Source organism: Polypterus senegalus, chromosome 9, assembly GCF_016835505.1.
Source record: "Polypterus senegalus isolate Bchr_013 chromosome 9, ASM1683550v1, whole genome shotgun sequence".
Classification (NCBI taxonomy): Eukaryota; Metazoa; Chordata; class Cladistia; order Polypteriformes; family Polypteridae; genus Polypterus; species Polypterus senegalus.
Genome location: NC_053162.1, coordinates 75,918,452 through 75,941,796, shown reverse-complemented (window position 1 = coordinate 75,941,796; position 23,345 = coordinate 75,918,452). Strand labels below are relative to the sequence as shown.

General features: G+C 36.1%; 1 protein-coding gene across 1 annotated transcript in view; it reads right to left on the bottom strand.

Annotated features, from left to right (window-relative positions):
• usp10 (ubiquitin specific peptidase 10) overlaps nucleotides 1-23,345 on the bottom strand; it is a 176,833-nt gene that overhangs the window by 64,788 nt on the left and 88,700 nt on the right. Inside the window, exons 5-8 of the mRNA XM_039763322.1 lie at nucleotides 13,567-13,658; nucleotides 13,336-13,445; nucleotides 9,425-9,483; nucleotides 7,025-7,128 (exon numbers count right to left, since the gene is read on the bottom strand). Of these exons, the coding sequence (XP_039619256.1) occupies nucleotides 7,025-7,128; nucleotides 9,425-9,483; nucleotides 13,336-13,445; nucleotides 13,567-13,658 (365 nt within the window). The remainder of the gene's footprint in view (nucleotides 1-7,024; nucleotides 7,129-9,424; nucleotides 9,484-13,335; nucleotides 13,446-13,566; nucleotides 13,659-23,345) is intronic.

Sequence of the window (23,345 nt, the reverse complement as noted above, 5' to 3'; positions counted from 1 at the left end):
GACGTAAATGTAGGAAGGACAGTCCTTGTGTGTGTGAATTGTTAACATCTGAATCTGATGACTATATATAGTGCTGAACTTATCTCTCTGTACTATTCTTTCCTCTGCATGTCCTGGAGTACAAAAGAAACACCACCATACAGCACCATGGAGACTGGCAAGTTTGGTGGGGGGACACGCAGTCACTGATTACAACTGCAAGAAGTTATGCGAATGAATATGAATAATGTTGCATCCGTGCCAATATGTTTTCTGAAATGTACTACACAGGTCATAAAATTAATAATTCCAAATATCATATATACCTATGTCTCTTTTTTTGACATCATAGACCATAAGGTTCATACTAATTCAGCGTGAGCAGAAACACTCAAAAAAACTGAATAAAAAAAAAAAATCAAGTGATGGTGAGATACGAAGAAGGCAGATTTACCAGCGTTTGTGTGTCAGCTTTTATCCCTCCAGATCATAGAATGTCCAGTTCCACTGCCTTAAAACACTACTCACATGTAAAGTTATTCCCAGTTTCAAATAAAAACTAACAGTGTCAGATCCCTAGGGTGGTAGTATGTATCGTGATCGTGACTGAGAAGTAAAAAAAAAAAAAAAGAAACAACTTTTACAAGTCCTATTAATGTACACCGACTGTTACAGATGCAAAGCAAATGTATGTGTGTACTTTATAATAATAATAATAATAATAATAATAATAATAATAAGAGCAGCTCACTACTCAAATTGGCAAATATAGGAGGCAGTCGGGATCGAACCGGGGACTCTTGATTACAAGTCAGCAAATCTTACCGCTACGCCACAGAAGCTGTTGTCTTATCTTTGAACCTTTTGTGAAAATGTTTATTTGATCTTTGGGCTTCAGGCTTCACACGTTATATAGTTTGACAATATTTTGTCATTTACTACTTAAATATGAAAAATGTTTGTTTTAACAATGTGTTTACACAGATTATTGCAAAAACGTAACACACATGAAATGCATGTGTTCCAAATAATGTTCTATTATTTACACTCTAAAAATCCAGCACTTCAATCCCAGGTAATCATGGCATGAGCTGGAAGAACTTTGTGCATGTTCTGCGGCGGTGGGTGTGTGGGGGGATGGAATAAGAGGATGCTTGCTGCTTGTCTTGATTGGCCCATTTACAGGACAAAAGATGCTGATGGAGAGGTACGAACGGATTTAAGGTGGGCCGGATCTAGGAGTTTTTCCCTTAGGCTCTGGTAATTCTAGTCTTAAATGCGATCTTGCAGCTATTTTTTTAAAACAAAATTTCATGTCACAAACGTATGCATTCATTAAATCTGTACCTATTTCAGGAACAAACAGCTGGATTTCTTAATGTTCTCACTCCTGTATTACATTGTAGACACTAATGTAAAGCACAATAATGTGGAAATGTCTTACACCACTTAGGAAATAATAAAAGGTCACTACAGTATACAGGCATTAAATTTTATTTGCTCAATGAACTATTCTATGACATTAGAACAAGAACAAATCAACACTTATATAACAAAAAATATATTTCTAAAAACAAGTCACAGTACTTTGTGTGACCTTCACTAGACTGCAACACTGATGGAATTTGCTTAGGTATACTGTTTATAATTTTTTGTGGACAATCCAGTAATAAATTTGTTGAAGTTTCTTGCGGGATTTGCCTTAAATATTCTTTGGACTTTGTTTGCCATTTCTTCTTTACCCTGACTACATGACTCCGCACATCTTTGATTACATTGGAATTAGACCCCCAAGTTGCAAATCAAACTCTGTTCCATCTTCGGCTCCAAGTTCATCTTAATCATTTTTGCAGTGCTTTTGAGGGTATTATTATTCAAAAAGATGAAGTTTTGCCAGTAAGTAATTTTCTACAAGATACAGCATGGTGAATTATTTTAGTAACTGCTCAACAGTCATCTTTCATTAATTTTGACAACGGCTTCTACATCACTAGCTGAAGTTAACTATATTTTGAAAATCTGCTGTGGTGTACATTGTCTGCTGAGCATAAGCTTGCTCATTTAAAAAAAAAAAAAAACACTTTATATCAGTCAGTAATGAAAAAAATGCTTTATTTTTACATTAAAGCCAAATTACCTCTAAAAGTGATTCAAGAAAAGCAAACACTACAATAGAAAGTATATTTAAGATTTAAACAACTTTAATCTTTGATATACAATGGGGTGATTTTTAAACAGATAAGACACAGTATTTACTAAAATAATAAGTTTACACATTTGTATTTGCTCTTTTCTACTATACTCCTATTTCGTAGAGTCGACCTGTGAAAAACCTATTACGTACAGTGAGAATTAAGCACAACTAACTTGGATAGCAGGTTGTAGTGTGAAATATGAAAATTAGTAATTAAAAATATTTTCACAATAATATTTGCATCAGATATTGTCTACAGTTTGCCAGAAAACATGTAGCTGATTCTACGATGAATGAATTTGTAGTTTATATAAGAGCAAGATGCATGTTTCTGGTCTCAACTGAATAATTAGAATTATCATAATTATGCAACACTACAACTCATCCTCAGAATAACACATTTACTATGATAGCAGCCATGTTATTTAAGTCAGGATAATGCTTGTGACAATGGACAATCTGGCCGACAATTGACCACTGATAACTTGCTCTGTCAACTATCATTACTCTGCCAATTATTTGAATTGTGTGATGGAACATGTAAAAACCAGGCTGTTGTATCCTATTTGCATATGGTTAGTCTATGAACACACTGAACAAGCACTGAATTTACACTGGAATATTTGACTCAGTATTTAATAGACATATAAATCACATTTTCCTTTGCAAAAGTTAAACTGGCAATTTCACAACTTATTCTGCTGTGGGATGGGTGTACCAGAGTTTTGCAGTTTTTCTTGCATTTTTTCTTATAATGAAGGCCCAAGGAAGAAGCCCGCTGTGGTATATTATTAAATGAAGATGACAGAGCGAGGATGTTCTATAATGCTCCAACTGTTACAGCTCTTGTCAAAGTAGCTGTCTGGCTGCATGAACAGGTGCAAGACTGATGGGATAAAATCCTGCATGATCATTCAAAGACAGCCTATAGCTGTTGAATCTCTGTTGCTTTACATTTTTTTTCTATACTGGTAAAAGATTACAGAAAATTCCAAAAATACATATTTGAAGAAAGGCATTTCACAGTGCATAATGATACTGGTGCCACAGGTACTGGCTTTATCACCTAACTCTAGGCCTATAGTACTTCTGCTACCCAACAAAGATGAGCTGAAATCTAAGTAATCAAGGAAGACTTCAGGTTTATTTCATATATGGGTTGTCCATTTGGTCTCATAGAACATGCAACCAGTCCCTTTCCCAAATGGGGTCCTTGTCCTCTTCAGATAGGGCTTCCCGTTTTCAACACTTCCTCTCCAAGTTGCGTTTTGAAATGACCACTTATATTTCCAAACAAGGCAGTGGTTGCTACCTCTTTGACCTGTTTTAGCAACCCCGGCCTACTTGTGTCAGGTCTTTGAATTGCTAAGAGGCACATTAATTTATCACAATTTTTACTCATCCTTGAGCACTATACCAGGTTACTAGCAATAAAGCTATAAACATTGTTCACATGGCCCAAATGGATGCAGGAAGATTACTACCATGCTTCTGTTGCGAACAGGACATTTATCATTTTGATTTTTTTCCTTTACTCTTCAATATGTTTTGCTAATTTTTTTATTTTATTTTTCTTCTTAACCCTATAAATAGCTAAAGTTTCCATCCAGTGTTTTTGCAATGTTTTGTTATTGACAAGCAGAATATACGTAAAAAAATGTGCGAAATTTGCTCTCTCCAGCCTGTTTCCATCCAACTGGCTTTTTATCGATAAAATGGTGTGCGTGATGACGTCATCCCCTCCAAAACGAACTGTCGCATAAGTTTTGTTGTATCGCGAAAAAAAATATGCCCTTGTGCCGTTTCCATACATAATTGTGTATGTCGCAAATTATCTACCTTTTGTTTTCCACGTTACACCCCCTCCACTAAACAAAGAAATGGAGAGATTATTCAGACAGTTTTTTGAAATTTGCCAGCTTACTGTTATTTCAGTTTCACAAATAATTGGAATTGTACATAATATCTGAAGGCGACAGCAGAATGAAGCAGTTGCTTGTCTGATAGCCCTAGAGCTCGAAGAAAGTACCCCAGTGTGACAAAACCCACAGGTATGGGAGAGACGATGAAATAAGACCTTCTGGATGGAGGTGGTGGGGAGACACTTCACAGAAAATCTCTGGCTGCAATATTTTAGAATTACATGGCCGATGTTTGAGATGTTGTGTGGATTCATCAGTCCTGATGTTGTGCCCATCACAGGTTGTCATCGACCACAGGTTCCAACCCCAAAGCGGATTACCATTGCCCTTTACAAGCAGGCAACCTGCGCAGAGTATAGAGTTGTTGGAGAAACTTTCGGGGTTAGTAAAACTACCGTCCATCGATGTGTATATGCTGTGTGCACCGCTATTAAAGAAAAATTAATGCGGCGTTATATCAGACTTCCGACTGTAGCAGAGGCCAATGAAATTGCATACCGCAATTCCTTGGTGCATCTTGTGCCACAGATTTACGGTGCGCTGGATGGCACTCATGTGCCTATTCTTCCCCAGACGGAAGGCTACCGCGATTACATTAATCGCAAAGGGTGGCCATCTATTGTTCGCCAGGTGCATTAAACGAGACATTTGCGTTGGCATTACTGGAAATGCCCATGATGCAGCTGTGTTTGCAGCATCGGATCTGTACAGGAGAGCCTACCTTTCAACATCCCTTCTCAGTGCGATAACAACTGAATTAGTACTGTAACCTGCTTCTCTTAAGGTTTTTAATTAAAACTAAAATTTGAATTAATACAAAATAACAACGTTTAATCAAAAAAAACTAAAGTTAATATTAATGAGAGAATTTCTCATATATGCTAAAACATCTGCCATTTAATAATAAGAAAAAAATGTTTAGATAATGAAACACACGGTTTATTAAATATTTTGACTGGCACAGTAAATTACCTTTGCGGTTTTTGTATTATTTAGACATCCTGAGACACACCCCCAGGCTACTGTTGATGTGGAGGGAGTTCAGGTACCCCTTTTAGTAGCAGGAGACCCAGCCTATCCGCTACTGCATTGGCTCATCACGAGAAATAACGAGTCTCTTCATCAGACCATGCGAACCGCTCCGCTATTCTCGTTTTGATTGCACGTGATGAAAATGTATCATGTGACACATTTATTTGCGTTAAAGCCCTTTTTTTCCCCAACAAAAAGTGTTTCCAATGTAGTTTTTGCGACATCTGAAGTATCGATATGGAATTTATGCGCTAAAGTTAAACGGAAAAATATTATGTCGACATGTACAACATTTTATCGATAATTAGCATTTCCATCAGCTAAAATTTGAAGCCCTAAATATTTTTTCACAAAAACTCCTTGGATGGAAACCTGGTTAATTAGATGAATGCACAGATACACACACTGACACTTGTCCTTTTATTAAGGTGGATAAGCAAACTCAGTAAGCCGGTGTGTGTATTTTAATTAGGAGTTACAGGAAAAGTATATGAGACTTTCACAAGGGAATTGACTCCATGAAACTGAAGGTGACTTTAAAATGAGGCATATGTTTTCCCTCAGAGTGACGGTGCTACTGATGAGTCACATAAACCCACCCCTGCCCCCAAAAAGGGTCTTCTGTGTTTGTACTATCAGCAATGCCTAAACTTACATAGTCAGCTGGATTGTGTACTTTATGTGGAAATGACTATGCAACTTTGTCACTTGTGAATCTTTCATGTACAACCAACCTTTCTACTTAAGACTACAAATAACTTAGGTTAAATCTTTTGACTCACCACACTTTGGGGGCAAAGCAAATGAGCACTACCAATTTAGCAGGGTTACTCAATGGGGTTGAACCACCACAGAATCAGTGGTTATGTTTTATTTAAAAAAGTCAGGATTATGTCTTGCCTAGTCAAAAACTGTATTTAGAGCGGGTCAGAGTTGGGACATTAGAGTTACATTAACTTTAAAAAATGTAGGTTTGAATTGGGAAACTAGGTGATAGCATGTGTGATAGGAGTAATGGATAGTAGAGAAAGAGCGAGAAGGAGGGAGCATGCACCAATAGCATGTTACCACACAACAAACCACCTGGATTGGTTGACACCGTTCCGGTGCGGTGCTGTTATTTATTTAAAAACATTTACACGGTGGATGGAGGGCCAATCCTACCATTAACACCCAAGTTTTCTCTGTAAGTTGGAGGACCTGCTTGCAAGGCTGGATACAGATTAATGTCAAACCCAGAACAAAGCAATTGCAGGTTAAGGGCCTTGCTCAATGGCCCAATGAAGTAGAGCCACTTCTGGTGTTTACGGGATTTGAACCGGCAACCTTCCAATTGCCGGCATAGATCCCTAGCCACAGAGCCACCATTCCACCTCTAAATGTTGAGAGAAAAAGAATTAAGCAATATGGTGTTCCAACTTGTACCTTACCATATACACAGTGGACTGAATAGATAAAAAGACCAGAAGATGCAAGGAGAAAACAACAATGTGAGGCTGGAGGAATACAGGAGTAGCCAATATAAAAACTGACACTGTTCCAAACGAAAAGACAATCTTTACTTAAATAAAGCAAAAGACAAAAACACAAAACCTACAAGAAAATTTATGAAATCAACAGAAAAACACTAAAAGAAAGAATAGTGGTGAACACTGTAATAATTATGTAAATGAACTATAAATTCGACAAGTAACTGGACTACTTAAGAGGTCCTAAAGACATCAGCTGTACCTCAAAAACTGGTTAGTGAGGCATTTTTAAAATCATATTTCTAGGAAATCTATTGATTAAGAGTGTAGCTTGCAACTACAAGATCCCTTTAAGAAATAAAGAAATAAAAAATAATTTCTTGAACATGTATAACCTAACAGTGAGACAAGTGGAGCTAGAAGCTTACCTTCTCTGAAAGGCTGGATTTGATGACAGTAAGAAGTTTGTAAATATAGGTTGGTTCAAATGCACTACCAGGTCGTATATCCTTAACAACTTTGTCTCCACCTGCTGTGAGAAGAATGTAGCACTTTTTAATTGACATCAAAGATGTCAAACAAAATTATGGCTTCAAAACTTAATGAAAACTCTTCAACTATTACAAAAATCATCAAGTAGTCTTTATTCTTCTAAAATAAATGCTGTGCAGCCACAAAATCAATGGCCTATCTAAAAGAAGTGAAAAATGCAATAGAAAAGGAAATAGGTAAATGCATTTCACTTGTTCAGTTAAAGAAGAATGACCTTAAAGTTTTTAATACAAAGTGTGTGAATCAAGGAAACTGGTCACACTGATAATAACCATGAAGAGCAGTATACCACATCACACAATGAGGTATACACATTCTGCACAAGAGGAGTGTGGTGGGCATGTTTATAGAGCCATTTGTGCTCTGTTAAAAGTTTCCTTACAGTTTTCTTCATATTGTTTTGTCTTAATCCAATTTGTAAATTACGTTTCATTAAAAGCATCAAGGTCTTTTTTTTCTTTTTTAGTAGTTATATTACCTGTTCCTCTTACAATAATACAGGGCCTTCAAACAGAGCACTTGTATATTTTTATGCACTTTAAAATAAACTTCTATTTGTTTTCCTTTGCAAAATATAATTAAAAGAAACATTAACTTGGGTTGTGATGTTACCAATATGTGTACAATGGCACAAAAGAATTATCATATTACGAACATTCAATTGTGCACACTTCAGCTTTCTACCTGCTTCAGCTAAATTTTGTTTTTTCCTTTTGCAATTACCACTTGCTCCTTTGCCTAATAATGCAGTATAAACCAAAAAAAAATCTGTAACGTCTACATCTGTGTTATTAAAAATAGAATCTCTGTTGGGTTTTCAGGAAACAAAGTATAATAATGACATATTATATGTGAATACACTTTGGGAGCCGAAAAAGAGCTATATCCTAGAAAGGCTGCCATATCCTGTATAAAAGCTGGACATCTGGCCTGTTAAGCTATAAACTATTTTTCCACTTTGAGGTAATATAATACATCCTTTACACATTGTGATATGGATGTTGTTGCAGGGTAATTCCAAATGAGAAAGACTGGTTGGAAGCTAACACTGCAATAAATGTAAGTGCATTAGAAGATTCATCAAGGATGAGGGTTCCATCATGCTCTTTTGTTTTGCTAATAACTAAGCTGTATCACTATCTAATGCACATATGACCTAAAGGATGAAAAGGTTTCTGCTTCAACTAGAAGATAGATGATAGATAGATTCTTTATTAATCCCAAGGGGAAATTCACATTTCACATTTGTTCAGGATTTCTACAACTCTCTGCATAAATAACTGCTTCACAGCTTCAGTCTTAAATGCAGTTCTTAATTTCAATTGGCCTCTCAAGTATGTGAAACGCCCTTAAACTGAAAAAAAATCTGTTAAAATTGCTTTAATTTGAAAGTCAGACAATGCTGCAAAGTGAATCACATGTTTCTTCTTTCCTGATTAACAATCAGAAAAGTTGAGATTTATTAACCTGTTTTCAATTGCAACTAGTGAGAAGTTGCCCATTATAAAACGTTTTACCTCCGAACTGTACAAAACTATAAACCTCCCATAAAAGGTGATTTAAAATCAATGCTAAATTTGCCCTCTAGCTACAGTTGAAATAACTTGCTCACTTGCACAACTAGTTCCTGTGTTGCCCTCTCTCTGAAATTAACTCAACTCTAATGTCACAGCTTGGTCTGCTTCCATAACAATCCGTTGTCTTCTAAATGTGACAATACCTGTTTATTGTTGGCTTTTTTTCAAACTGTTGTGCAGTTTATTAACCAGATTGCGAAAAACAATGAAACATGACTAAATCATATGTACTCAATGTGGAGATTTTAGCTGCAGTATATGCATGTTCTTTTTTTTTTTCATTGCTTTGAACTTTGGAAACAATGACTGATGTGGGCAGTGAATTTAAAAAAAACCAAAAAAAAACAAATTGAATAGCATGTTGCAGGCTTGAATGGACTGTAGCAGTTAACTATATATGTGGAGTTAATGAATGATAACAGATAGAATGGGGACTCTTAAAAACAAGCCAAAAAGTATCCATTTATTCTCATTAGGAGTATCATTTAATAAAATGCAAAGACATAAAAAAAACATGTTTAGAGCATTTTTTTTATTTTAGAAATACATATTTCAAATTCTATAATTTATCAAAATAGGCAATTAAAAATTTTGATTAAAAATGCTCAAAGTAACTAAGTGTAGGAAAAAGTAAAATTAAAAAAACAAGAGTAATCGGCACAAAAAAGACAATTTACTATTCATTAAGATATACTTTACCTTGCTGTTTTGCTTTAGAAGGTACAGGCATATTACTAAATTCATTCACAAGTCGAACACTGAAAAATACGTTAAGAGTTATTGTTAGTAACACTGCATAACCAGCAATCTAACTGTATTTAAGCTGTCAACCCTTATTTGTATTTTTGAATTTGAGATACAAGAAATTAAATGGCGAAAAGACACAATTCCATTTTCCATCTACACAGACTTTTTAAAAAATTTTAATACTTATCAAGTAAAACATACTGTAATAGCAAATATGACTAGGACTGAATACTGTTTTGTGGACCTAGTATGATTTTTAGAGTGTGTATTATTGGCACAGATTTTAATAAGGACTCTTAATTAATGATGATAACTTCTACCCTGAAATTATAAACATACTAAAAGGTACAAAACAAACACCTTAAAAATAAAAAGCTCTTGGAAAATAGAATAAAAACTATTCATTTAAATTACACTTGCAGTTTTTTTTTTTTTATTTATGTACTCTCATATATAAACGTCTATGCGTGGAAGTGTGTGTGTGTGTGTGTGTGTGTGTGTGTGTGTGTGTGTGTCTGTCCGGCCCGGAAGTGAAAGGTGGAGTCGGGGTAAGAGCTCCACCTCCGAGGAAACAGAAAAATCGCTTATAATCATAACACAAGCGGGGTCAGCACATCAGCAAAACTAAACCTCAGAAGAAAGACAAAGTCACTTTGCTGATAACACTGGCAAAAGAGTATCCCATTTACTTTTCCTCCCGCCACTAATACAAAAGCGAGGCGAGCATGCTGGCAAAATGAATCCTACGAATAAAGACAGTCACTTAACCACTAATGCACAAACGAATCGAGCATGTCGGCAAAACAAAACCTCTTTGGACAGAGATGCCCAGAGTAGTTCCTTTCAATTACCTGATCTCTACATTTCAATTTTTTTTTTCCTGATGATTTCAATAGCTTCAAGCTAGCAATATATGTCTATGTGTGGAAGTGTGTGCGTCTGTCTGGCCTGGAAGTGAGAGGTGGAGTCAGGGTAAGGGCTCCGCCTCTGAGGAAACAGAAACTTGCTTAGCCAGTAATACACAAGTGAGACCAGCATGTCGGCAAAACAAAGGAGAGAGATGCCCACAATAGTTCCTTTCAAATACCTGACATCTCTACATTTCAGGGTTTTTTTTTCCCCCCCAATGATTTCAATAGTTTCTAGGACCCCGGGCTTTTTAAAGCACAGGCTTACACAGCTAGTATAATATAATGCTAAACACCAAACAACTTCACTTTGCTTTTCAAAATATTTCATAACTTTTTCTTAGTTTTAAACAGCGATGGATACATCAAGCTGTTCTTCAGAAAAGGACAGATTTTGTCTGTACATTATAAGATGTTCAACGATTCTTCTGACAAACTGATTAATCTGCTTCACCTTACTTAAGGGTTATTTGCACTCAGAAAAAATTTAAAATATAGTAAAGATGTATGCATTATAAAGGTAGATTCAACATATGGAGTGTAAAAAAGTGGATGTTTTCTCTTTATTACAATATGTGAAACATTTACTGTTTAAAAATGATTATAGATAAAGAGAACCTGAGTATTTGACACTATATGTTACTACTCTCTTTTAATGACATGTGCAATGTTAATGATTTGACAAGATTTATATTTTCATGTCTTTATTTGTCACTCTGCACTACATCTGCTGCCTTAGCTCAGTAAGCATTTCAGTCCAACTATACCCAGCACAGTTCATTTTAAAATTACTGTGCAACTAAATAGAATATATATTTTTTTTTTGCAAAAACATTTTAAAACATTGAATTCATTTTACTTATTGACATTAGTCCATATTATTATAAGCACTTACAAAGTTATTAATATTATTTAAATGATCTAAATGTATAGAAAGCTATTTAGAACAAACTACACTGACTGTGCTCATTTCTGATGTGTTCTGCCAGTCTAACTGGTCTAAATATACATCCAATATTTAGTACACAACTAATCCATAAGTGTAAAAATGAACAGTTCAAACTAATTGCTTAAGCCTTTGAAAAGCATTTTTACATGGTACAATTTTTTTTTTCCCCAGGCAATGCACTGTACATCTACAAGTTACGAAGTATTTTACACCCTACACCCAGAACTGACTAAACAGTGAAACGGAAATGATCCATCAACAGAAAGGATCAGTATATCAAACGGGCACATTTAAGCAAAATAAATTAAGATGTGCGCAACTGAAACTGTAAATAGAAGTAGCCTTCTGTAGTAAGTAAGCTGCATGATCTGCTCTGCACCAGTTGTCAACAGCGGGCATACTTATCTTGTACTAAAGTATCTTGGGCTGGACAATCTACAAGGAGGACTAAGAACACCTCCACAATGGTGACTTATTTGGCAGGGGCAAATTCTCAGCCCCATTTGGCTGACCAATCAAGCTGAAGTTACAAAACTGACATATTCGCTTTCTTCACCCACAACATTATAAAATACCAGTGGCCGGTGATCTCAGAAACCTGCTGCAAATGTAAATATTAAATATTGTTAAGTATCTAAAAGCAGTATTTATAAGCCTACAAGGCACCACCTCATTAGCAAGTACAGATGAAGGGTCTCTACTTTTATTATGGCTTTCACAGCTTTACAAAAAGCAAATTCAAGAAATGTATGCACTGAAAGTTGCACTGATCTTCAGAGCAGGGTTACTATTTTAGTGTATTGCATTTTAGCGTTTTTCAAACAGTGTGAAGCAGGAAAGGGCTAGGTTTAAAAAAAAAAAATGTATTTACCACTATACTAGTAGGCTATTAATATTTTGTAGCCTATTTTGCCTAACAAGACAACTGCTGTCCAAAGTAGTACAAACTCTTGCATCTTTTACATAAAAATGCTCACTTATGAATAATACAGCCAATGATGAATTAAGAAAAATTGTCATCACCATGTGATGGATTACTTTCTCACTATAAAACAGTTTAAACAAATCTTCAGACACATTTGGTACAAGGGGTTATCATAGTTTTGAGCCTGAAAAACAACTTCTCAACACAAACTGCATGAACTCTAGTGCACTTATTAAAATGCTCAGAAAGTTTTTCTTTGCCACTGATATATTTTTTCATTTAACATCTTCATTATTGACAGTGCACCCCATGGAGTTACTCCTTCAGATTAGGCTACAGGTGTCATTGCATGGCCCAAAGAAGCCTGGATGTGGCACATCTTCAGTTACAAACCTTTGTAGAACAGCCAATAAAACAAGTCCAGTGTGAACAGGGGCACGGTCAACAGGTGTTATCATCAATTACCCCAAAAAACACCCAAGCAAACTAGTGTAATACTGACCCAGTTTTGTGGAGTGGGGCAATAATAAGGACTATACCCTTATCATCATACAATTATGCCTTTGCAATGCATATATAAAATTTAGGGGCTAATTCTTCCAACGTGTGGTACTTACAAAGTCGTCAGCATCAAATTTTCTTTCAGGTTAAGGCTCAAAACTTTATCCCTCCTTATAAAATACTTCATGATATACTCTTAAAATGTTTTATGTGGAAGGAAATTAAATTGTATCTCTATAGATGAGTGATACAAAGCATCTCAATGTAGTAAACAGTGAATTAAGTAACATATTTTGCCTTTTCCCTTCTAGTTGTATCATAAGAAATTGTGAAGTACTATTAGTATGTCACATATTAAAATACATTATCATAAAAAAATTACATTGTCATATTGCAGAGCTCTTTCGATATGTTAAATTACAACAAAAGTAAAAGATATTTGAATTATTTCGTACTTTAAACTACTACAAAAATGTTAAAGCTAAGGAAAACAAATAATCAAATTTAAAAGGCACAATAAGACCATGCTGAAATCAAAATAATACCCAACATAGAATACAACTGTAGACCAAAAACTCACAAGCTATCAAGCATTGGTGTAGATGTGCATGGTCTCTCTGTCTCAGTGAATACAGGAATGGACTTCATGAGGTGGTACATAGGTGGACAAGCAATAAGAGCCTGTAGTGTCTAAAGAAAATGAGTCAGTAGTCAAGAAAAAAAAAAGTTTAAAAAAAAATGTCTAGCACACTAATTTCTATATAGAAGCCCAATCTTAATCATTACCCAAATTCCAATGTTAAAAGGATACAGCATTAATGTAGCACCAGTTTCCCTTGTTAATCAGCCCTCGTGGTTGCAGGGATACAGGTTTATGAATGAGCTTCACATTCTCAATTACACCTGAAATTTTTGATGGGAAAACACATAGTAAGCTCGGCATGAATTATTTCATCCTTCCCTTTGACAAGTTACACTATAGATGAACATAAAAAAACCAGAACATGTAAATGACTTCAATGACAATATAAGTAAACTCTTTAATCATTTTAAGGTCCTCATTTAACAGTAAAAAAAGAAAACGTACATGTACTTTATATCAATATATGTCTCTCTATATATATATTCAACTTACAGTGTCCTACTTGGTTTCACCGGCAACCAGAACCTTCCTGCTATTATTTCTAGACGGAGCACATTTATGGCATATTAACTATAAAACGTCTACTTTTTATTGCATTTTTTTTTCCTTGTTTGCCAAGAAACATTGATGCTGTAAATGCAGGAACTACAATAGCACAAAACTTGTATGAACCATGAAAAAATGAAGTTATATAATTGAAAATGTGTTATTATTTGTTAAATTTGTTTATTAATATTAAAAATACCTGCTAAAGTTCAGTCTTATTTAAAGTGCCCAGATTACCACAATGAAAAATAGTAATCTTCACAGTTTTAAGCAATTAATATAAATATGTGTATGCATTAAACCACAAAAAAGTATAACTGTAAACATCAAAATACATAGATGTTCACATTTTCCAAGGCCTGAGAACTACATCCCCCCACCACACACCACAACAACAAGGTTTCCTAGCGGTCAGATCAGACATTTGTGGAAAACCCTGCAGTGTTTTACAAATACAGCAATCACTTCAGGATTTAAGTTAGATCTACTCATACATCACCAGGTTAATCTTAAAGGTGTTCAGAACAGTCTGTAGCAGAGAGGTAGTGAGTGAGGAGCTTAAACTAAGTGTACCGTATAAGGTTCAAATCACCAAAAACACTCAGTTCTAAGAAAACATTTGTTGGTTTTTTTTTTGGATTATGTACTCGACTCTACTCAATTTTCCAATTAATCATCAATTCTTAAAGTCTCAAGATCAATCTTGTGAATCTATTATCCTGTTCATTTACTATGAAGATTTTTGCTTATCTTCGTTTTTGGGATCTGATCCAGCAGATGTCTCTAATGCGCCTGTTAATACTAGAATTACCAAATCTTACGAGAAAACTCGTAAATCCAACCCACCTTAGATCCACTCGCAAGTCCCCATTCAGTTCTTTTGTCTTGTAAATGTGTTGATAATTTCAAGCAGCCTGCTATACCATCCCCCCACCGATCGGAGAAACTACAAAAACGTCTACCAAATGAAGCTGTGTTTATCAGCGAGTCAGGTACCTAGGCTAAAAAAATATATTGTTATTCGGGACATATGCCTAAGAGACAAACTTTTTCAATGTCTTAGTACTAATAATAAAATGTATACATGAAGTGATTAATATGTGAAGACACAGTCCAAATATCAAATAAGCACCCAAGACTATAACTGAAGAAAAAGACCTCCTACAGATTCAAACAGTATGTCGGTAAAGAACAACTGGTTAAAAGCAAAGCTATACGTAAGCTGTGCTGCTCAGAAGTATTGTTGTAACGCAACAAATTTGAGAAATCATTTACCTCGACATCACCCATAAAAAATCTCAGTCAACATCCAAAACAATCTACACTGGAGATGGCAGGTAGCTCCAACCTTCCATTTAATTTGCCTTATGTCCAAAAAAAATAAGAATGTTTAATGGTTTCTATCTATAAAGATATTGAGACCCTACACCAGGGGTGCCCAACTCCAGTTCTGGAGGGCCGTAGAGGCTGCAGGTTTTCATTCTAACTCTTTTATTAATTAGTGATCTGTTTTTTGCTGCTAATTAATTTCTTTTGAACTCATTTTAATTGAATTGGTTTTAAGAAATGTTTCCCTGAATTTCTTCATTTCTTTCATTAAATGTCACCCAAACAGAAGTGAAATGTAAAGTGAGTGAGCCAACAGAAGACCATCTAAGTCAGTGCCTAAAACAACAACCAATTTCACTCCAACCAGTTGCTTAATAAGGCACAGATTCTTGTCATTACTTAAACGCGTTCTTTAATTCCATGGGTTGTTGCTGCTCTAACTGTGCAACAGCAGACATTTTCGGAATTGTGGATTTTCTCTTTTCTAAGAGCAGATCAGAATTCCTGAGACCTTCACCTTTCATTATTTTCAGATAATGTATGGTGGTCACAGTTAGCTGGTCCTGTTTTGGCTCATTTTGCATCTCATAATTGTTATTAAGGAAAAAAAAAATTGAAGGCCCGAGTCTTCAAGAGCAAGTCAAATAAAATGAATTCAAAGTTGTTCATTAGCAGCAAAACAGGTCACTAATTAAGAAATGGGTTAGAAAGAAAACCTGCAGCCACTGCGGCCCTTCAGGACTGGAGTTGGGCACCCCTGCCCTACACCATTGTTGAAAACAAGGACTTTTGACAAATGATACAAGTTTTCGAAATGCGGTATGTTATACCACCTGTGTTGCAGGCAAACATGATGCATGCCAAGCACACCACGGGCAACCTCGCTGCCTATACAGTATGCAGAACTGCAGAGATGGCTGGCTGTTGTTCAAAAAACCTTCCTAGCATTTCCAATGTGCTGATACATCTCATGACCACGTTTGTGTCCTGTCAAGTTCAATAAAAGTTACTTCTTTTTAAGCACATGGCTAACTGTTCTGCTACACTGCAAAAAGTTTGCAATGTCCCTCACCCGGCCAAGCAAGGGGCCAAATGTTGGAATTTTCAGAGCAGCCTGCGACACCAAAGTAGGCATGTGCATAAAGCATTTGACTTGAATATTTCCATAAGCTGTACCACACAAATAATATAAGCGGAGTTGTAAGTCACGTTGGCTGGTCCTTTTTTTTTTTAATTATGTTCCATTTATCCAACACCGCTATCAGTGAGCATAAGCACTAGATCCTCATTTTAAAACAATTTTGTCTGAGGAGGAACTGTGAGGGCACATTTTCAAGACAGATTAACGCGACTGCTATACCTGAGCAATTGAAGATGTGTAACTTGAACTATAGAATGACATGAGCCTTCCCACTGTATCTTTAATTCTGACTAATTCAAGATTTTAAATGTCCAATAGGGGAATAAATTTGGCTAACATTTAGTTGAGGAGATTACTAACGGATGAATAACATTTATTATTTAATAAGCTAAACTGATTTTATTAATTGCAAGACGATAAAGAAGTTTCATAAAGTAGATGCCATTGTACTGTATTAAAACTATTAAGACAAGTTGCCCCCATAATAATTGTGGACTCTGATGTGGAGATTCATGTGTTACTTAAATGATGGTGAATTCTGAATGAGTGCAGTGCTGTGAAAAAGTTCCACATCTTCTAAATACTGATGTTAACTCTTTATACTAATCAGGTATTTCTTCTTAAATGCCATTCCATGCTTATGTATATGTTATGAAGTCATTCTGTAGACACTCTTCAAATAAAGTGCTATTGAAATATGTCACATTATATTAATGTTCTATGAATGGTTAATCTCAAAAAAAAAAGCCAGCACTTCAAATATATTAGCGCATTCTAATTCAGTCAAGATATAATTGATATCAAATCTAAACCGGGCACTGTAAATATGAATTGAATAAATTGGAACATCATTGCCAATAGCCAGCCTTAGCACTATGGACAGAAAACTGTCGTTACATCAATAATGGATTATTTTGAATGTACTCACCAGTATATTTTTTAGTGTTATCCGAGTAATTTTACAGCTTCACTCACACACAAGAAAACCATATTAGTTTAACTGGAATTAGAAATGCCACTTCTTGAAATACAGTAGATGGATAGGTGGATGAATGGATAGTTCCACAGCGAAGTACAATCATGCATAGAACCATAGCCTTAAACCAGCGCTTCCAGATTCATTTTACCCTCGCACCCCTGGTGACGGACAAGGCCGATTTTGCACCTCCTTGATTTGAGAAAAAGTATGAAAAAAATATGAGGTTAACGCAGAATAACAGATCACGAATTGAAGTTTTATGAATAATGGATACTTTATTCTCCATCAATAACTGTTTTCGTAAAGCCATACTCCGTGTAATCCTCCTTCCATTTTCAAATTTTTTCGCGACTAGCCATGATTAAATGAACGGTAATAAAGTAAGAGCGAAGTGACGGTGACTTATTGAGGCAGGGAGGCGAGAGCACAATAGCCTTCGGGCTCGATGTAGTGTGCGTCAAGTCGATCTAAAATGCGCGGTCACATTCGAAAAAATAAATCTTTTCAAGTTCTATTTGGATATAAGTAGGTTCTATTTAGTTGACAGAAATATCTTTGGTAGGAATGTAAGTTGAACTTAGCCTTTAAATTTCTATGGTGAAGAAAAATTTATGCAATGATGACTAAATTTAACTTACATTACGACCAAAGATATTTCTGTCAACTAAATAAAACTTACTTATATTTAAAATTTAAATAGAACTTGAACATATACGATAGTTCATAATACCACGCAGCACTAAGTGCGCGTAAGAGCAGAAGTCATCCGTTTTAATAAGCAGCGTATTGCACTGAATCGAAACAGCCCGCCCATTTAATTATTTAGGAATGGATAGATATATTAAGATTTTGTACAAATACAGTAATCCCTCCTCGATCACAGGGGTTGCGTTCTAGAACCCCCCGCGATAGGTGAAAATTCGCGAAGTAGAAACCATATGTTTGTATGGTTATTTTTATATATTTTAAGCCCTTAGAAACTCTCTCACACTGTTTATAAATATTCTCCACACAGTTATACAGTAAACCCTTGTTTATCGTGGTTAATCCACTCCAGACAGATAAATGAATTTCCACAAAGTAGGATTGTTTATAAATCTAATATTTTCGCAATTAGAGCATAGAAAACCTGTTTATGACCTTCTACATACGTTTTTTAACATTATTAGAGCCCAATAGACATGAAATAACACCCTTTAGTCAAAAGTTAAACTGTGCTCCATGACAAGACAGAGATGACAGTTCTTTCTCACAATTAAAAGAATACAAACATATCTTCCTCTTCAAAGGAGTGGCGTCAGGAGCAGATAATGTCAGAGAGAGAGAGAGAGAGAAAAATAATCAAAAATCAATAGGGCTGCGCGATAAAGCGGCTGTAATGAAGGGATCAATGTGAAGGTAGTCTTTCAACATTTTTTAGAGGAGCGTCTGTATCTTCTAAGCAAACGGCCTCTGTGCCAACAGCCCCTCTGCTCACACCCCCTCCGTCAGGAGCAGAGAATGTCAGAGAGAGTGAGAGAGACAGAGAAAAGCAAACAATCAAAAATCAATACGGGCTGTTAGAGCTTTTAAGTGTGCGAAGCACCGCGCGGGAAGCATATCGTAGATCATTGAGGAGTTTTATTTAATACGCAATAGTGCTCTGATTGGGTAGCTTCTCAGCCATCTGCCAATAGCGTCCCTTGCATGAAATCAACTGGGCAAACAAACTGAGGAAGCATGTACCATAAATTAAAAGACCCATTGTCCAGAAATCCGCGAACCAGCGAAAAATCCGTGATATATATTTAGATATGCTTACATTTAAAATCCGCGATGGAGTGAAGCCGCAAAAGTCGAAGAGCGATATAGCAAGGGATCACTGTAATGTTTTTCATTTTTCTTCCTCGATGGATTCTGGCACCCCCAGCAACAGTTGCTTGCACCCCGCACCCACAATCGGGAAGCACTGCTTTAAACTAATTTAAAATAACCTATTATACTCATCTTTTGAACACTGGAGGTAAAGTGTGTGGGTATTTCTTTTGGTACACCAAACACAGGGAAACCCAAATATCCATCTATAAGAGAGACTGGGATTTGTTATGAACTAAATCTCCAAGAACTGCAAGCAGTAGTGCCAACTACAGTTCCAGTGTGTGTTTGCAACCATAAATAAAAGTAGAAGAAAATGTTTACCAGGAGAGGATACATTTTAAATAATACTAACCTCGTTAGCGTTAGACCCAAGCATCACTTCGACTGTAAAAGCAGTGCTAATAGCATTAGTTCTGAGTGTCAGGCAACGGTATGGAATGCGTCTGGCGTAAGACCCGAGTTTACTCGGATGTGAAAGCGCCAACAGCATTAGTGGCAAGAGGTATTCAGGCAACGATGTAGACACGTCTTCTCCTAACCTCATAATGGTGTCTCTTAAGAAACACCTCTCATCAACAGTGATGACGAAGTTAATCTGTCCAGGCAGCGAAACTGAAATGGTCAGTTAATCCAAAAGTGACATTTGCATCACTCGCACATGTGCAGTGTGCTGTTCACAGTGGCGTAGCTAGAGTTCATCTTGCTCTTTAATTTACCACCAAGAATATAGTAGACAAGAATATAGTATAAACACACTGATAAGCCATGTTCTAATTATTAATTTAACTACCCATGTGCGCCCAACTACGTTGCGCGTGTTAAAAAGATGTCTGTGAAGGGCTCCCTGTTTAAACGCAGCAGCCAGTCGTGAACTGGGCCCTTCGTCGTACAGCATTATGATTTTTTTATAAGGGAAACAAAATTACAAAAGAAAACCCTTGGATATTGATTCGATAGGAATGGCCTACTCGGAATCACTGTCCGAATCATAATTATGTGGTAGTGTAGGAGCATTTCTGCTTCTGTCCATTCACTGTCCGTCTCGTTTTCATGACGCTGTTTCCTCTCTCTCTTCTCAACCTTTCTCCAATCTCGCAGGTTGCTTTGTGGCAATCAAAAGAGTAAGGCAATATACACGGATCAATGGTTATAAAAGGGGGACACCTAGGTATCCAGGCTCTTTAAAGCATAAATAGGGATCACTTCATTGACATGTGAGCAAGCCACGGTACAACTGTGAGACGCGCAGCACTCGCAGGCTACAACGTAACAATAATAATTTCCGGAACGTGCCGTTACGTTCTTATTCATTTTACCCACTGTCTGTCTTTCATTCATATGTTACGTAGGTACGTACCTTTTATCTTCAGCAATCTCATTCTCTAACCAGGCCTCAGGAGCTAACCAGCGTAACACTGTCCACCACCCCTTTCGTTATTCTGGCACATTGTTGACATCCGTGAGTAACAACAACGTACTAAACTGGAAGGTGGTCTACACATGCGTGGAATTCGTGGACAAACAAAGATCAAGATCTAAATGAAGATCTCTTTAGTTAATTTAAAGCACAACAATTTGTTTAGTTTGAATGTCTGTGTTTTGAGGTGTGACTGGCGTACTACAGTCTTCAGTAGTATAAGCCTGGAGGAGATTCTTAATGCAATGCCTATGTTTTAGCTGTCTCTCTACTGCCATCTAGTGCTTCTTCTAATTCATTCGCGGACAACGAACAAAAGGAACCAGTGTAGTGTACAAGAGATAGGTGGGGAGGTTTTCTGTGCAGAGAGCATTGATAACAAAATGAAATTATAAATTTATCTTCCTGGAAATTATTATCGGTGTAATGTTTACGTTTTTGTTATTGCCTCAAATTTCAACTGCTGTGTCTGATGCCGGCACAAAAGGACAGTCTGAAAATTATTTTTGAAGCATTTGAGGTTTTTTTAAAAAAAAAAAATATATATTATTTTTTTCCATTCATGAGTGAGATTTTTCCGAAACCTGTTGCTTACACACGAATTGTACTGAGCCTTTTGGCCAATAATGCCACCATCAAAAATGTGCCGCCCCCTCCACCAGGCCCCTAGCTACGCCACTGGTTGTTCACATCATTATTCATCATAATCATTATTATTTATATCATTATACTTTCTACACTTCTGAATCTGTATTTTTAGTGTTTGGTATGTTTTACAGTAGAAAGATGGGATTTAATAAAAATGTAAATTTTTCAAGCCAAAAAATTCTATGCTTTTAACATGATTTGCTGAGAACAAAATGTAAAAAGGAGGTTAATAACTCAAGCGATATAAAATAAGGGCAACATGCTAAAAATGCAAATCAAGAAAAGCAGTTCAAGGTTATGACTACACCCAAATTAAAATTAAATTCTCATTTAAAAAAATAGACTACTTTTAAAAGTCCCTCTGAACTGAAAGATGTTTAGCTGTACATAAGGGGAAAAACAATTAGTGAAATGGAAATTGCAGACATATTTAAATTTGCAAGCAAGACTAACATGGGGTAGTGCAGATTAAGGCCAGTTTCATCTAGTACCACATATTTTTAATGTTGGTAAAAATAACCAAAAAAAGCTGCAAAATATAGGGCAATAATAAAAAGAGATTTTAATTGCAGTGGTTCCACACAGTGCAATAAATTAAACACCACTGAGTGATCACATCAGGTTTACCTGTCATGACCATGCAAGTTAACTACTCTCCAAAAGCATCACAACGAGGTACAGTGATCCCTCGTTATATCGCGCTTCGACTTTCGCGGCTTCACTCCATCGCGGATTTTAAATCTAAGCATATCTAAATATATAATCACAGATTTTTGGCGGTTCACGGATTTCTGCGGACAATGGGTCTTTTAATTTATGGTACATGCTTCCTCAGTTTGTTTGCCCAGTTGATTTCATACAAGGGACGCTATTGGTGGATGGCTGAGAAGCTACGAAATCAGAGCACTATTACGTATTAAATAAAACTCCTCAATGATCTACGATATGCTTCCCGCGCAGTGCTTCACACACTTAAAAGCTCTAACAGCCCGTATTGATTTTTGATTTTTTGCTTTTCTCTGTCTCTCTTTCTGACATTCTCTGCTCCTGACGGATAGGGTGTGAGCAGAGGGGCTGTTTGCCTAGAGGATATGGAGGCTCCTCTAAAAAAATGCTAAAAGACTACCTTCACATTGATCCCTTCATTGTGGCCGCTTTATCACGGTGCTTCGCATGCTTAAAAGCCCAACAGCCCTATTGATTTTTGATTGTTTACTTTTCTGTCTCTCTTTCTGATATTCTCTGCTACGCGCAGTCCTTTGAAGAGGAAGATATGTTTGCATGCTTTTAATTGTGAGAAAGAACTGTCATCTCAGTCTTGTCACGGAGCACAGTTTAAACTTTTGACTAAAGGGTGTTATTTCATGTCTAGAGGGCTCCAATACTGTTAAAAAACGTATTTAGAAGGTCGTAAACAGGTTTTCAATGCTCTAACTGCAAAAATATTAGATTAATAAATAAAGAATCCTACTTTGTGGAAATTCATTTATCTGTCGGGAGTGGATTTTTGAAACGCAACCCCCGCGATCAAGGAGGGATTACTGTAATATTTTAAACACAGAAGAAGAAATTTCCAGATCATGAATGGGACCAATTCTAAGTAAACATTTACAAAATAATGTGCCAACAAGGTACCAGAATGACTGACTGCATTCGGTCGATATTAACACAAACGATATGATCAGTAAATCGGCTGATCATAAAATGTTTTTTTCAGCATTTGTTTTCCTAAGCTTTATGGTAATTCAGTTGTAGCAACCTTTATGCAATATATTATGGTACTTGAGTGAGAGCATGTCTTATATTTTTAGTAAACAAATAGGAGTAAGGCAGACTAACAAAAAGACAGAATACTGGAATATTAGCCTTTACATTAAAGAGGACTGATAAACAAACAAACAAAAAAAAAAACAAATCAAAAAAGGAATGCAGCTGTCGTCCTGTGCAATTATTCAAACGGCAAGAAAAGCTACATTCACAAATTCAGCACTTTTTATTTTGTCTTAATTTTTTGAGGGCTGAATATTTTT